At 39.7% G+C, this 14,340-nt stretch overlaps 1 protein-coding gene across 2 annotated transcripts in view; it reads right to left on the bottom strand.

Moving 5' to 3' along the window:
• abca2 (ATP-binding cassette, sub-family A (ABC1), member 2) overlaps positions 1-14,340 on the bottom strand; it is a 519,276-nt gene that overhangs the window by 146,983 nt on the left and 357,953 nt on the right. For both annotated transcript variants that reach the window (XM_073052214.1, XM_073052215.1), the window contains exons 17-23: positions 12,850-13,040; positions 10,276-10,426; positions 7,820-8,024; positions 4,164-4,328; positions 2,102-2,282; positions 1,217-1,429; positions 111-307 (exon numbers count right to left, since the gene is read on the bottom strand). In XM_073052214.1, coding sequence (XP_072908315.1) covers positions 111-307; positions 1,217-1,429; positions 2,102-2,282; positions 4,164-4,328; positions 7,820-8,024; positions 10,276-10,426; positions 12,850-13,040 — 1,303 coding nt within the window. The remainder of the gene's footprint in view (positions 1-110; positions 308-1,216; positions 1,430-2,101; positions 2,283-4,163; positions 4,329-7,819; positions 8,025-10,275; positions 10,427-12,849; positions 13,041-14,340) is intronic.

Here is a 14,340-nt window from a genome sequence, read left to right as displayed (position 1 = left end):
GGAAGTATAACCTGGCAGCCTGAACTAAAGAATTAAAATTTTTCTCAAAACCTCCTTGATTCATGGATTGAACAGGTTAGCCCCTGTCAAACCAAAAAGCATTGACATACCTTGTTTGTATTTCAGAATTAGGTCCCAGATAGCTCGGCGAGCGTATGGATCTACTCCTGCCGTTGGTTCATCTAAAATAACGGCTTTGGATCCGCCAACAAATGCAATGGCAACAGACAACTTGCGCTTCATCCCCCCAGATAATGTCTGCACCAGAGAGTGCCGTTTATTAGACAACTCCAGGTCTTCAATCATTCTAAACAGAAAAAAAAGTAGGAACTACCAAAAATAGGATTCTGTAAGTTTAGAAAAGCACATACTGATTTTATTTGATAATTTTAAGAAATGGAAACAGCATAGATGCAAAAGGTGCAGTAGACACTGGAAATATGAAATAAAGGCAGACTATGATACTAGTGACTAATAGTTCAGACAGCAGCTGTAGAGAGAGGAAAAGGTTATAGTTTCAGACTTAATTACATTAGATTCAGCCACTCAATCCTGTGTGCCTAGCCTACCATTCAGTTAGATCATGGCTGGGCTAATCTTGGGCTCAACACAACATTTTGCTCTCTGCTCAAACCGTTTGACTTCCTTGTGATCTGAAGTTTATGTCAGTTTTGGCCTTAACGCTACCTTTTGGCTAGAGAAGATTCACAAACCTTCAAGATGAGTTCCTTCCCTCATCTGTCTGAAATGGGCAAACATGTCTTCTGCTACCTTTCCACAGGATCCCTTTGAGCTTCTCTCTCTAAATGCTACCTGATCTGTTGACCATCTCCAACATTTCCCACAAAAAGCAAAAGATAATGATTGATGGGTGAATTTGGCTGAGGCACAATGTAAGAGAGAAAGGAAAAAAAAGTTTAAAGTTGCAGAGAAGGCTAGGAAAAGATGAATAGGACAAAGGGACTGATATGTTGAGCCAAGTATTGGAGTGGGTATTATGCCGTTAGTGTGTAACAAAGAAAAGTGATTCCTACATTTTCTGTTTCTATTTCTGTTTTCCAGTACCTACAGTTCATTTTTTTAATTTTAATTTTATTTTCCCTCCCACACTTATAGTTAGTGCCCAATGGATCACAAGTTCAGATGTAGTAAATGTTGAAATGCAAGCGGAACCCACTGAGGTAATTGTAGATCCAAATGTAGTATCGAGACTTACTTGTCCATTTCTTTCCGGATCTCATCCTCAGCCATTCCCTTCAAGCGTGAGTAAAACCAGAGGTGCTCTTCCACAGTCAACTTGTCAAAGAGCACGTTGTGCTGTGGGCACATGCCTAGGTTCTTCCGGATTTCATCCATTTCCGTTCTAATGTCATGCCCGTAGATTGTGGCCGAGCCAGCAGTGGGCGGGAACAGTCCCGTCAGAATGGACCTGGGAAATGGTAACACAAAGTTCAGACACAAGAGACAACACACCAAGTTGTTCAATATGACTACCTCAATTATGCTTGCCATACATGATCTACTTAGTACATTTGACTAGTTTAGTAGGCCCTTAGCCTACTGCCAATGAATCAGAAACTAAAAGCATATCCCATCTGCCAATGATATATCCATTGCAAAGTTCCTTAAAGTATATGGATTAAAAGCTATGGTAGCATAGCAGTTAGCGTGATGCTATTACAGCTCGGGGTGCTGGAATTCGGAGTTCAATTCCAGCACTGTCTGTGAGGAGTCTCTGAACGTCTTCCCCATGGAATAGGTAGGTTTTCCCTGGGTGCTCTGGTTTCCTCCCATGGTCTAAAGATGTACAGGGTAGGTTACTTGGTCATTGTAATCTTTCCTATGATTAGGTCAGGGTTAACTGGTGTTGTCAGGGGTTGCTGGAAGGACCTACTCCACACTGATTTGGCTTAAATAAATAAATAAAATAAAATTTTAAGGCTTAAAATTGTCCAAACAACAACGTCTTTCTCTAATGTAATTTGGAGGAATTTGGAATGATACATAGTGGAGCAAGTTGAGCTCAGAATTTTTACAGCTGCATTATTTCACTGCCCTTTTAAAAACAAACAGCGGAAGACCTTTCTAGCCTGAAACTTACATTGTAGTAGTTTTTCCAGCACCATTATGTCCCAGGAATGACACCACTTGATTCTCATGCAAATTCAGGCTGAGTTTGTTCAAAGCCAACTTCTTTCCTGTCTTGTAGACTTTGGTCAGCTTATCAATACACACCACCAAAGGCAAATGGCTTGGCTCCTCTTCTATCCCCCGAGTCTCCTCTGTGAGGAAATTAGACAATGTATTATCAATACGCATGTACAACGTGGAGATATACTCTTTCTCAGTTACCAACTGACGATCGGCATGCAATGAATTTCATGACTACATTCCAATTCACTGTCTCTTTTGAATGGCCCTAGGTCAACTAACATCACTTACCAAGACAACTAATACCAGACAAAAGAATGAACAACAAAGATCTAAATAGTAGATTCAGTGAAACCTGAGCAGATTATAAACTCGTATTGAGCTTCAAGTAAAGGGCTACAGAATCATAGAGATTCACAGTATAGGAACAGGAGTCCGTGCTGACCATCAACTACCCATTTCCATTTACCCTACATTAATCCCATTTTACTCAACCCACATTCTCTTCGACTTCTCTCAGACTCCATCACTCTTGACACAACCAGGGATAATTTACCACTCTTGACACAACCAGGGATAATTTACAGTGGTCAATCAACCTGCCAAACAACATGCCTGAGATTTCAGAGCATCTGGAGGACATGTACACCAGAATGTGCAAATTCCATGCAGACAGCACGTATTTCAGGATAGAACTTGGTCTTTGGTGGTATCAGATACTTTTATACTTTCAATAAGGCAATTAACTCACATTTCGTCTATTCCATTACTCCTTCCAAGGTTTCCTTTTATATCTGCTATTCTTATACCATCGTATATATAAATCCGCTCCCCTGATCCACTCCCTACCTACTTGGATCATCTATCTATCACAATCCCCAACCTCTCATTTCTCCAATACATGCTGTCCCAGCTTCCCCGATAATCCTTTCTCTATCTGTCAATTCTTCATTGGATCCTCTTATCTATGTCACCTCTCCTTCCCCCAGGATGCTCCCACTACAAGCACCCCTGGATCCTCTCCCTGCAACTTATCCCAGAAATTCAATTCCCAATATTTTCTCTATTCCCTGAGAACATTGTGGTAATTTCATTTCAATTGTGTTGACGTTTCTAGCTCAGCACCTCTTTCTATTTGACACACACACCCTTGTCCAAGTTGGATTTATGTTTAAATGTATGTAACGTTCCCAGATTCAGAGACTCACTCAAATAGAAATCTTCTCCCAATACCTATCCTGCATAATCCATTCAGAATTCCAAAGACCTCAATTAGATCACCTCCATTATGTTTTTCTTTCCCATATAATATTTCAATCTGCCAAACTTCTTCGCGTTTTTCTATTTCCTATAGTACACTACAGGAAATAGAAAATCTACTCTATTCCTATAAAACACTTGGGATTTCCTTCAAACCAAATTCATCTGAAACCCAGTCCTGCAGATTCCTCAAGTTCTGGACTCAAATACCAATTACTCCAACTATAATAAGCCACATGAAATAACTGCTTATCATGTTCAAAGGATCAAAGGTTCATTTCTTTATTATTAAAGTATGCATGCAGAATATAACTCTTGAGATTTGTCTTCTCCAGCTAGTCATGAAATACAGAAGAAAACGTAGTCGTTGAAAAAGACACCAACCCCACTCCGCAACAAAAAAGGATACAAAGACGCAAACATACAAACCCTCAAACCCCTCCCTTGCACAAAAACTAACAGATTGTCCACCCAGCAAAAAGCAGCTAGAACATCAAACCCCAAATCTCCAACCGCATCCCTCAGTGAAAAATCTAACATATTGCCCACACAGAGAAACAGCACCAAGCACCACAAAACCCAAACCCCCAGTGCACCAATCGGCAACAAGTAAGAATGGGTGAGAACACAAGGGAAAAAAAAACAGAACTGAAAGAGGCCAGTATGAACTACAGTTAGTTTGAACTGCAGTCCAAACCATAAATCCACATTCCAACAGTGAACATTTTAGGAAATAGAGGTGAATGTGTTACCCAGTCGTCTGCTTTCCATCGCACAGGCCTGGTCATCCTCCATGATACTGAGCCTACTACTTCTGGCCCAAGGCCAAGACCATTCCCACGTTTCAATCCGTCCATACCCCAACCAATAGGATTTCTGGAATGGAAAGTACCACGGCCTGGGGAGTCCGTACATCCCTGGGTGTAAAAGGAGAGAACAGAGTAATAAATTACAACCTCGTGATGCCCCGTAGCATTCCACAGAACAGGAACTGCAATTGCTTCTTTTGCAGCTAGTACGTAAACAACAGGAATTCACAAGATTAATGTTGTCTAGATTTCTTGTAGAATCCTGTAGTTTCTTTACAACCTTATAAGCAGTCAGGGGGATTTCAGTTAAGTCCAGATGTAATACACTCAAGTATCAGCACACAAAACGTGTTCAAACCAGTGGCGGGGCTGGCACTTATAATGACTTAACCCACAAGCAGATATGGCCCTGCTAAGAGAAAAGGGCAAAAATAATTTCCTTCACACAACTTTCAAAGATATTAAGTGAATATCAATAATGAATTCATCTAATGTTTTGCAACAGCCATTGCAAGTCACTATTCTGTAACTTCCAAAAAAATGTCAGGATGCGAACAAATTCCCTGGTGCACAATGCACTAGTTAATTGTATCACGTTGACATTGTGATAACAAGCAGAAAGTAATAAAACTCAACAGCTGCAGAGTATATCACTGAAAATAATGACAGACATCCATGAATGATCCCCAAGCGAGGATCAGATCAGCAAGTCCAGGCAACTAATATAAACTATTTTAAAACAGTGGTAGAAAGTTCACTGATGTGTAGGGTATCAGGTTAATTGGCTGCTGCAAAGTATAACCATATACACTTTTCCTTGTGCATAGCTGAATGACAGAACTTTGGTGGAGTTGACATGAGCATTTGAAGAGAGGCTATAGGGAAAAATCAGTGGGGAAATAAGACTATGACGTGAGCTGGTATTAACTTAATGGGCCAAATGGCCTCATTTTGTGTCATTAGGAAACATGGAAAATCTGCTGTTATGCTGAATTAATGAAAGACACTGCATATTAAATCTTCCAATTGGCTTTGGCTGAAAACAGGCAGGAATACAGCTGTGGGCAGTCTGTTCTTGGGCAATAAATGCTGGCTTGGCCTGTGATCCCTACTCTCTAAAAAAAAAATATGAATAAATAAATAAATAATAAACTTGAGAATGGAAACCTTGGCTGGCATTCTGGTGCTCCTCTTAAAAAAAAGATGCAATCCTTAAAAAAAAATTAAACCGAAAGCTCATTACTTGATTCCGATGAAGTCAGGGCTTCTGAGGCTCTGTTCTCACGAACAGCTGGCTCAACCTAGTTTTTTGCCTGATAATGATCACACATTCGCCAAAAAGACAATCTGGACCCAGCCAGCTCAATGGACTCCCCAGTCACGGTGCCCATCTGCACAGATTTATCTTTAGTAGCTGCAGAGTGCCAGATGAGGTGGCCCTCTGCCACAAGATGCAGCAGGGATCTTGGAGGTGATGGTCTTTAGTGACACCACCCCCCCAAAGAACCACCTGCCAGCTGTCCTATTCTCAGAGACACATGAATAGACTTTAATAATTGATGTTTTTAAAAAGTTTAATTGAAAATACTTTTAACATGCCAACAGATAATTAATGGCATTACTGTGAAATAGCTTAATTACTTAACAGCAGAGTCAGCAACTTCACTGAAATGATTGAGGATAATACTCATATGACAGCTGACCTTAATGTCAACCACACAGATTCAATCCCATATCCAGTACTGTCTATGTGGAGTTTGCACATTCTCCCTCAGATATCCTGGGTTTTCCTGAATGTTCCGATTTCCTGCCATGACCCAAAGACCTATGGGTTGGTATGTTAATTGCCCCTATTTTGCCAGTGAATGATAGAACCGAGAAGCTGTTGATGGTAATGTGTGAGCAAATGGCTTTCAGGTTAAGTTCATGGGGAAATAAGATTTCTCTGTGAGTTGGCAGAGATTTGACGGAATGAAATGGATTCTTTCTGTGCTACAAGAAATATAAAAAATATAGCTGTTTGTGAGAGTTCACAATCCATAAAATAGCTGATGCAATTTCTATATTGTAAAAGTGATAAGACTGCAAATGTTAGCATACAGTCAGAGCAGAGGCAAGCAAGTTTCAGAAAATTCAGCTTTTTGGTATTTATAGGAGTGAACCTCAGATGCTTCAGATTATCAGTCTGGACCTGTCTACCACCACTGAGAAGGCCCAATGAACCTTTTAAAACTCAATTTAGATCCAAGGACTAACCTCAAGAAATATCAACATCATCAATAGCTTCTGCTCAGGAAAACATCATGAAGGACACCTACACTGTTAACATAGCATTGCATTAACAGATAGAGGCTAGTTAAAATAAAATGCTTCAGGAGCTCTCTAAAGGAGAAAAGAGAGGTAAAAGAATTTTGGTGATATAATCCAGATCTGAATGCATGCAGAACAGTGGAAAAATTAAATATCAGGGATATGCAAGGAGGTGGAATTGGAGGAGGTTACAGTGACTGGGAGTGATATGATGTGAAAGCAAAAATGAGAACTTTGAAGTTGAGGCACGGTGTGGCCCGGAGCCAATCTATGTCACTGACTAATTGCCAGTTAAACCAAAAGCAGAATCAATTTAGATTAGCACAGATATATTTATTTATTGAGATACAGTGAGGGAGAGGCACCTCTGGCCCTTCAAGGTGCGCCATCTGGCAATTCACTGATTTAACCCTAGCCTAATCATGGGACAATTTACAATAACCAATTAACCTACCAACCAGTACGTCTTTGGACTGTGGGAGGAAACAGGAGCACCTGGAGGAAACCCATGACTCCTTACAGGCAGCAGCAGGAATTGAACGCCGCTTGCCTGTACTGTAAAGTGTTGTGCTAACCACTATGCTACCGTGCCACCCTGTATTTCTGTTGGGTGGAAGACAGAAGGCAAGTCTGAAGATATCAGAATAGTAATAACAAATGAGCAAAAGAGTCTGTCAACTTTACACTATGATTGCCTATCCATTCCTCCACTGAATCATCACTTCCTCGGTCAATTTGTTCATTTTCTCTAAGGTTCAATGCCCTCTTCTGAATATTTGTGCTTCAGTACCTGACAGGGGTCTATCAGACCAAACCCCTCTTTCTTTTGCATTGCAATCCTCTAGGAACTAGATCCTCAGAGAGACAATATTCATTCAATAAAAAGTACTATTTCATAAAAATCAGGAAATCAATCTTATTTAGTCTCCAGTAGGACATTTTCCAGTCGTTCCTAGGTGCTGGGGCTTGTTATGAAAGATTATCTAGGCAGCTGGGTCCAGAAAAGCAAATGGAAGAAATGAACCCAGAAAGCAGTGTCAGGGTCACTGGACACAAGTACAACAAGGCAAGAAGGAAAACAAAGTCAATGCTACTGATGCAGAGATTTACACCTAAAAAAAAACTCTATACCTACAGGAGTTAAATAGTTCATGTCAAATGCAGTTATGCACAAAGAATGTTTCCAGTATATTAAGGAGAAACACAAGTTTGTCACAATTCATGCATCTGAGCTGTAAAGGAGTAATATGCAGCAAATGGAAAGAATTAAGTGACAGAGGCAGTCCAACCTGGATGAACAGCTTCGATGTACCATGTCAGCACTCCATAGACAGTGGCGTCAACAATCAACATGACCATGGAGAGGAGGAGGTTGAAGTCATCTCCTTCTACTGGGGACTGATTGAAGGTATGCCATTGAATTCCAACTCCTGCCACCTCATAGAGAGCAAAATACTTCGAACCAAGCCCAAATGCAGTTGTGGACATGAGCGACTGAAAGTAAGAATGCAACTTTAATACTCAATACTTCTTTAGGATGTTGAATTACACCTGTGTGGATATCTACATATAAAATATTCCTACACACACACACAACCACCTAAGAATGATCCTGTATATCTTCAGCAAATGATAAAAAGTTATTTCTAAGGGAGCATGCTAGATGCTTCTCTGATGGTTTGGAAAAAGGCTAGTTTTATGCTGTAGGATCCAAATGGATTTCTGTGCTTTAAAGTTAGTCTGTACTTAAATGTTAAGTGCCCCGATGTGGATCCAATTTTATAAGGAATCTTATTTCATGTTGCATTTAGCTTTGTGCTAGCCAGCGAAACATGGTTATTCATTTTTAGCATCTGTAAAGTAGGACTGGACTTCTGGACAATGGCTTTTTTATTCGTTGCCAGGGGTTGGGATTTTATTTGTATGAATAAAAAAAAGCTATGATATGTAAAAGGGTGGACCTTTACCACAAGACACCTTCCTCTCCTAGGCTCTCTTTACAGCTCTTGCATTTTAGGAACATCATAAATACCGGTAATGCTTGGATATATCTCTGTGCAAGGAGAAGCAGGTTTCAGTACATTAAGGAGCATGACAAGTTTGTCGCAATTCATGCAGCTGAGTAGCAAGAATCTAAAATGCAGTGAATGGAAAATGAAGGGATCATTAAATCTGAATTTAGCTTAGAGCACATTATAAGATTTAATGCTGATGTATCAATCAGAAGCAATTTTTAATAACTTCATTACAGTATGATATGAAGGCCCGCCTCGGGTGATTGATTAGTTGGAAGATTATGTTCAACCAGTAGTTTCATATCATTGGCACATCGTACACAGCTTCTCTCTTTTTCCCAACCAATGTGTGACTCTTCCCCTCTGAATAAATGCTCATATGAATCTTCTAGCTTCAACAATTCCCTTGGAAAACTGTATTTGATTCTGTTTATAAACACTAGAAGCAATACACACGAAGTGCCGGTGGAACTGAGCAGGTCAGGCAGCATCTATGGAGTTGAATAAACAGTCGACGTTTTGGGCCAAGAACCTACTTAAGGATTCTGCTACTGGCAATTTATAACATAGATACAAAAACCACATAATATGCTTCAAAATGCTATACAACATATCTGGTCTCACTCAATCAGCGATATTTCCTTTGTTGTACCTGTTCACCAGCCATCCCAACAATCCCCTCCATCCCCATTTTTTTTCAATTGTAAACTAAATTATTTTCTTTCTTTCCCAGTTTTGATAAGTGGTTTTGGATCTGAAACATCAATTATATTTCACTTTCACTGCCCAACCTGCTGAATATTTCCAACATTTTCTACTTTTATTTTTTATTCAATTCTGTTTTTGTGTACAATAGAGAAATGCTGGAAATATACATACTCTGCGATTATTCAAGGAGGAACATACAAATATTGAACTCAGTTAATGTGGGTATATCTGTCTCACTTGGGCCAATGTGGATGTCAGACATCTCCAAGAGAAAGATAAAACTGGACACTGTCACCTCATTTACACACACATCACTCAGGAGCCAGCCACTTTTCCGAATCGCTAGCTGTTCATATATAATCTGGAGTGCTGGCTAGGATGAAGATTAACAAGGGTGAGACTTAGTAGGAAGTCTGTATTTTTGTTCGGGGCAGTAGACACCCGAACAATTTCTCAGATCACACATTCAATGTAAGTATTTCTATTAAACACTGAATATTACCAAATAGTGAGCAAAGCCTATTTTTCAAGCCATCATTTTAGTTCTCCAAGTTAACTCAGTATTGATTTGTGTAGCCTTTCGCTTCTGTCTATGTCAATTACTGGGAAGGTTGAAAATCCTCAAGATGGACTGATATAGCTAGAGGAAAGGGAACTCGTATCTCAGTAGGCTGAGTCCATTAGCCACAAGTCTGAGTCAATTAGTTTGAAGACACAGGTTTGAATCATGTCTGAGTCAATTAGCCACGAATTTGAGGATACATCCCTTAGTTTTCAACTCTTATGAGCAGTAACAAATTTCACAGGACAAAGTTATTACTCAGCTTCCAACTTCTGAAATACAGTGCATAAACAAGTGGCTTCTGTAATTATCGCTCCTAGAGTACATTAATGGACACAGGCCACTTACCTACCTCAATATTGTTTGGGTAAAAATATGAGCTAATTTAAGATCCACCTTCACTCATTAAATCATTCAGCACAACATTGTGATAGATAATATATTATTTTTAATATCATACCGCAATGCATTTCTCAAATGCCGTTATCCTGTCATGAGCTACCTCCTCACGGATAGCGACATACATGTATGGAACATAGCTGAGGAAATATATGATCCCACCACAAGCTGAGGCCAGCTTTGCCTTGGAGTAGACCACAGAGATCAGGAAACTGCAAAAGTTCAAGGAAGAAGTTAGTGGAATAGAAGTAATAAGACCATCCTTCTACCTGTTATAGACAAAATTGGTCCAATTTATTTCTGGTGCTACTCAAAGAATATTCAACGTATATTGTCCCACCTGACACTAATAAATGATGTGGAGTGACCCTTCACTAATCTTATGGGTTTTGGGTTTTTTTTGTAGCATAAGCTGAAATCAGCCAGATTTAGGAGGAAGAGATTGAAGAACAGTAGATATGGTTTGCATTGCTTTATTCTGGTGTGCTATGCTTCAATGAATTAGTCCAACTGCTTCAGCAGGACGGAAATAACCAGGAATGGAATTTGAATGGCAGGGAAATGAAATAAAAAGTCACATTGAGTAGAGGCTACACCTCATTTATTCAGCATTGACATCAAGGAACCATACACTGCATGTCAAACACTGAACTTCAGTAGTGAATTAAGCAACAAAGGTGATCACATTTTAACAACCTACAAAGAGCTAAATGAACAGCCAACTTTGCCTTAAGTGGACGTCCTTCAAACCTGAAGTCGTGCCCTCATCCTAGAATCCCCTACCATGGGAAATAACTTTGCCATATCTAATCTGTTCAGGCCTCTTAATAGTCAGAATGTTTCTATGAGATCCCCCCCCCCCCCCCATTCTCCTGAACTCCAGGGAATACAGCTCAAGAGCTGCAGTCTTTCCTCATACAGTAACCCTTTTATTCCCAGAATTTTATTCCTTTTATTCCTGGAATCATTCTTGTGAATCTTCTCTGAACCCTCTCCAATGTCAGTATATCCTTTCTAAAATAAGGAGCCCAAAGCTGCACATAATGATCCAAGTGTGGTCTCACAAGTGCCTTATGGAGCCTCAACATCACATCCCTGCTCTTATATTCTATACATTCACCTTCTTCACAACCAACTCTACCTGGAGGTTAACCTTTAGGGTATCTTGCATAAGGACTCCCAAGTCCCTTTGCATCTCTGCATTTTGAATTCTCTCCCTATCTAAATAATAGTCTGCCCGTTTATTTCTTCCACCGATGTGCATGACCATACACTTCACTCTTCTGAATCTCCAGAATAGCAACTATAACAGAACTAATGAAAGAATGCCCAACTAGGGCATTCAACAGCAGAGTCACAGGTGTATACTGAGAACAACAAGTGATACAATCAGCTTGTGATAGATGACAGCTAATTTCCATATAGAGATTTCCCAGCTCAACACAGTAGCACAACATAAAGAGTGGGATGGTAACAGGAAGGAGTTCAGCTGGCAATACAGATTCAGGATTGGACTGTGGGAATGGGGAACAACATTGATGCAGATGGTGGAGCAGCTGCTTCATAACTCCAGGGACCTTGATTCAATCCTGGCTGCTAGTACCATCTGTGTGAAGTTTGCATGTTCTCACTGTGACCAAGTGGGTTCTCTCTAGGCATTCTTTCCTCCCAGACCCAAAGGTTCGCAAGGTGGTAGGTTACTTGGCCACTTTATAAGTTGCGCCTAGTGTGCAGGTGAGTGGTAGAGTCTGGGAGAAACCTATGGAGACGTGGAGAGAATAAAATGCTTAGCATAAATACAGATTTGATGGGCTGAATAGCCTGTTTCTGGGGCCCTTATTAATTGAAACTTAGCTCTTCCTCATGAGGTCTATTATGAAGGAAAAAGATCATCCATATGGTTCATTTCATCACCTACTCAAATAAGGCTCAACCACCAACTTTTCCAATAATTTGCTATTACTAATGTTGATATACTCTTTACAGCCTAAAATATTCCTGTCTATCAAATCCAGAATACTGTTTAATTACCTTATATTCTGCAGAATACAGGAGATGGTGGGGAAATTAGTAGGGAATTTCAAAATAGTGGAATGATTTTATAGGGTACATTGACAGACTACTTTCTCTGTTAAAGGAGATCAAGATGGCATAGTCTCAGACCAATCAGGGGGTGAAATTAGTGTGCATATTTTCTGACGAGAGGTGATAGAAATTTGGAACACTCATTAGGTTGGAGGTATCAAGACCAAAAATATATATTTTTTTTGTCATATCAAAGGACATGGCGCAAGAATTGGAATTGAAAGTAGAGCTGACCCAAAAGTTGAAGAGCCTGCTGGTGCTACAGCTGGCATATAGAAACGATGAATAATTCAATTAATACCATTAGCTGGAGCAATAATATATTGCTAACATTAAGATGAATGCAGTGTGCCATGAAGTCATCTACCACTTTGCAAATTTATAAAATTCTGTGCCACATTAGGCATTTAGAATGGATTAATCATCAACATTGGAAGGCTGCGGAAAGATGGGGGAGTATCATTAGTGCCAAAGCAATGATTGAGATGCATGGCAGTCCTTGAATCTGAAAAGTCTTTAATTCTACTTAACATACAGCAATTTAACTCACCAGAACATGATGGTAGCAATGGCATAGATTGTAAGAAACAGCCATATAATGAAGGGATCACTGTGCATTAGAACTTTGCCGTACTTCAGAATACCCGTCAGTGCAGTCACCGAAATCGAGAGCTGTACAAAGCCTGTGATGAACCAGGCCACCCAGTGGACTGCATTGTTCAACCCCATCATTTTCATGACCTGGAAGAGGTGAAAGGCAATTGGAAGGCAGGTTATTTACCTTGATCCTTGCATGGCATTAACTGATAATCTGATTAATGGCATTTGCTTCCATTAAATAGATACAGCATTGTAGAGTATGAACTTTTAATGCTCACATTCAGATAATCTGTATAGGTGCAGACAGGATAGAGTAGGCGTTCGCAACCTGGGGTCCATGATATTTGGTCAATGGCATAAAAAAAGGTTGGGAACCCCTGGGATAGAGGGAATGAAGGCTTAAATTTTCAAAAGCTGTTTCTCAGGTAGTATAGGATAAGGAACTGCACAATTTTCATTGAGATCACAAGGTTGTGAACATTCAGAATCCATTGCCCTTGAGAAGTTATTGGGTATATTCAAGAAAGTTAAAACTAGTAGATTTTTAAAAACTATAGACATCACTAATGGCAGAGTGGTCATTGAATGTTAGTGCAAGATTGACGGCCCTAGGGCTTATTCATGCTTCTTCAACATTTTCATACTTAGAACATAACAACACAATGTTGTACTGATCTTTTAACCTTCTCCAAGATCAATCTAACCATTCCCTCCTACACAACCTCTATTTTTCTATAATCCATTTACCTACCTTAAATGCCACTAATGTATTTACCTCTATCAACAACCCCGGCAGGGTGTTCCACACACCCACCAATCTCTCAGTAAAATTTTACCTGACACCCCCCTGTACTTTCCTCCAATCACCTTAAAATTATGTCCCCTTGTATTAGACATTTTGGCCCTGGGAAAAATTCTCTGGCTCTCCATTAAATCTATGCCTCTTATAACCTTGTACATTTCTATCAAGTCACCTCCCATCCTCCTTCGCTCTGAAGAGAAAAGCACTGGCTCACTCAACCTGTCTTAATAAAACATGCCCCCTAGTCCAGGCAGCATTCTGATAAATCTCCCCTGTATCTTCTCTAAAGCTTCCACAATGAGGCAACAAGAAGAAAACACAATATTCCAAGTTTTATAGGGTTTATTTAAACATTTTAAGTGTTCTACCTTTTAAATCGCTAAATCTATTTTTGTTTAGTTACACTACATACATAATAATGTACTGTGCAGGAGTATGTGGGATGGTTTCTAAGAGTGTTAGTGCAGGTGGTGGAAACAAAGCCACAGTGCTATTTCTAATTCTCTATTAGCTGTTGGATGCCTATTAGCTCACTCAGAAAGGCTCTTTGATAACATAGGCATTTATGTCTAATAGCTTAATAAATTGAGTAACATGATATTATACTGACAGATCTGTTTAAAATGTTGAAAGCAGATA

Source organism: Hemitrygon akajei, chromosome 7, assembly GCF_048418815.1.
Source record: "Hemitrygon akajei chromosome 7, sHemAka1.3, whole genome shotgun sequence".
In the NCBI taxonomy this organism is placed as follows: Eukaryota; Metazoa; Chordata; class Chondrichthyes; order Myliobatiformes; family Dasyatidae; genus Hemitrygon; species Hemitrygon akajei.
Note: the sequence above shows the minus strand (reverse complement) of the source record. Positions and strands in the feature narration are given on the sequence as shown.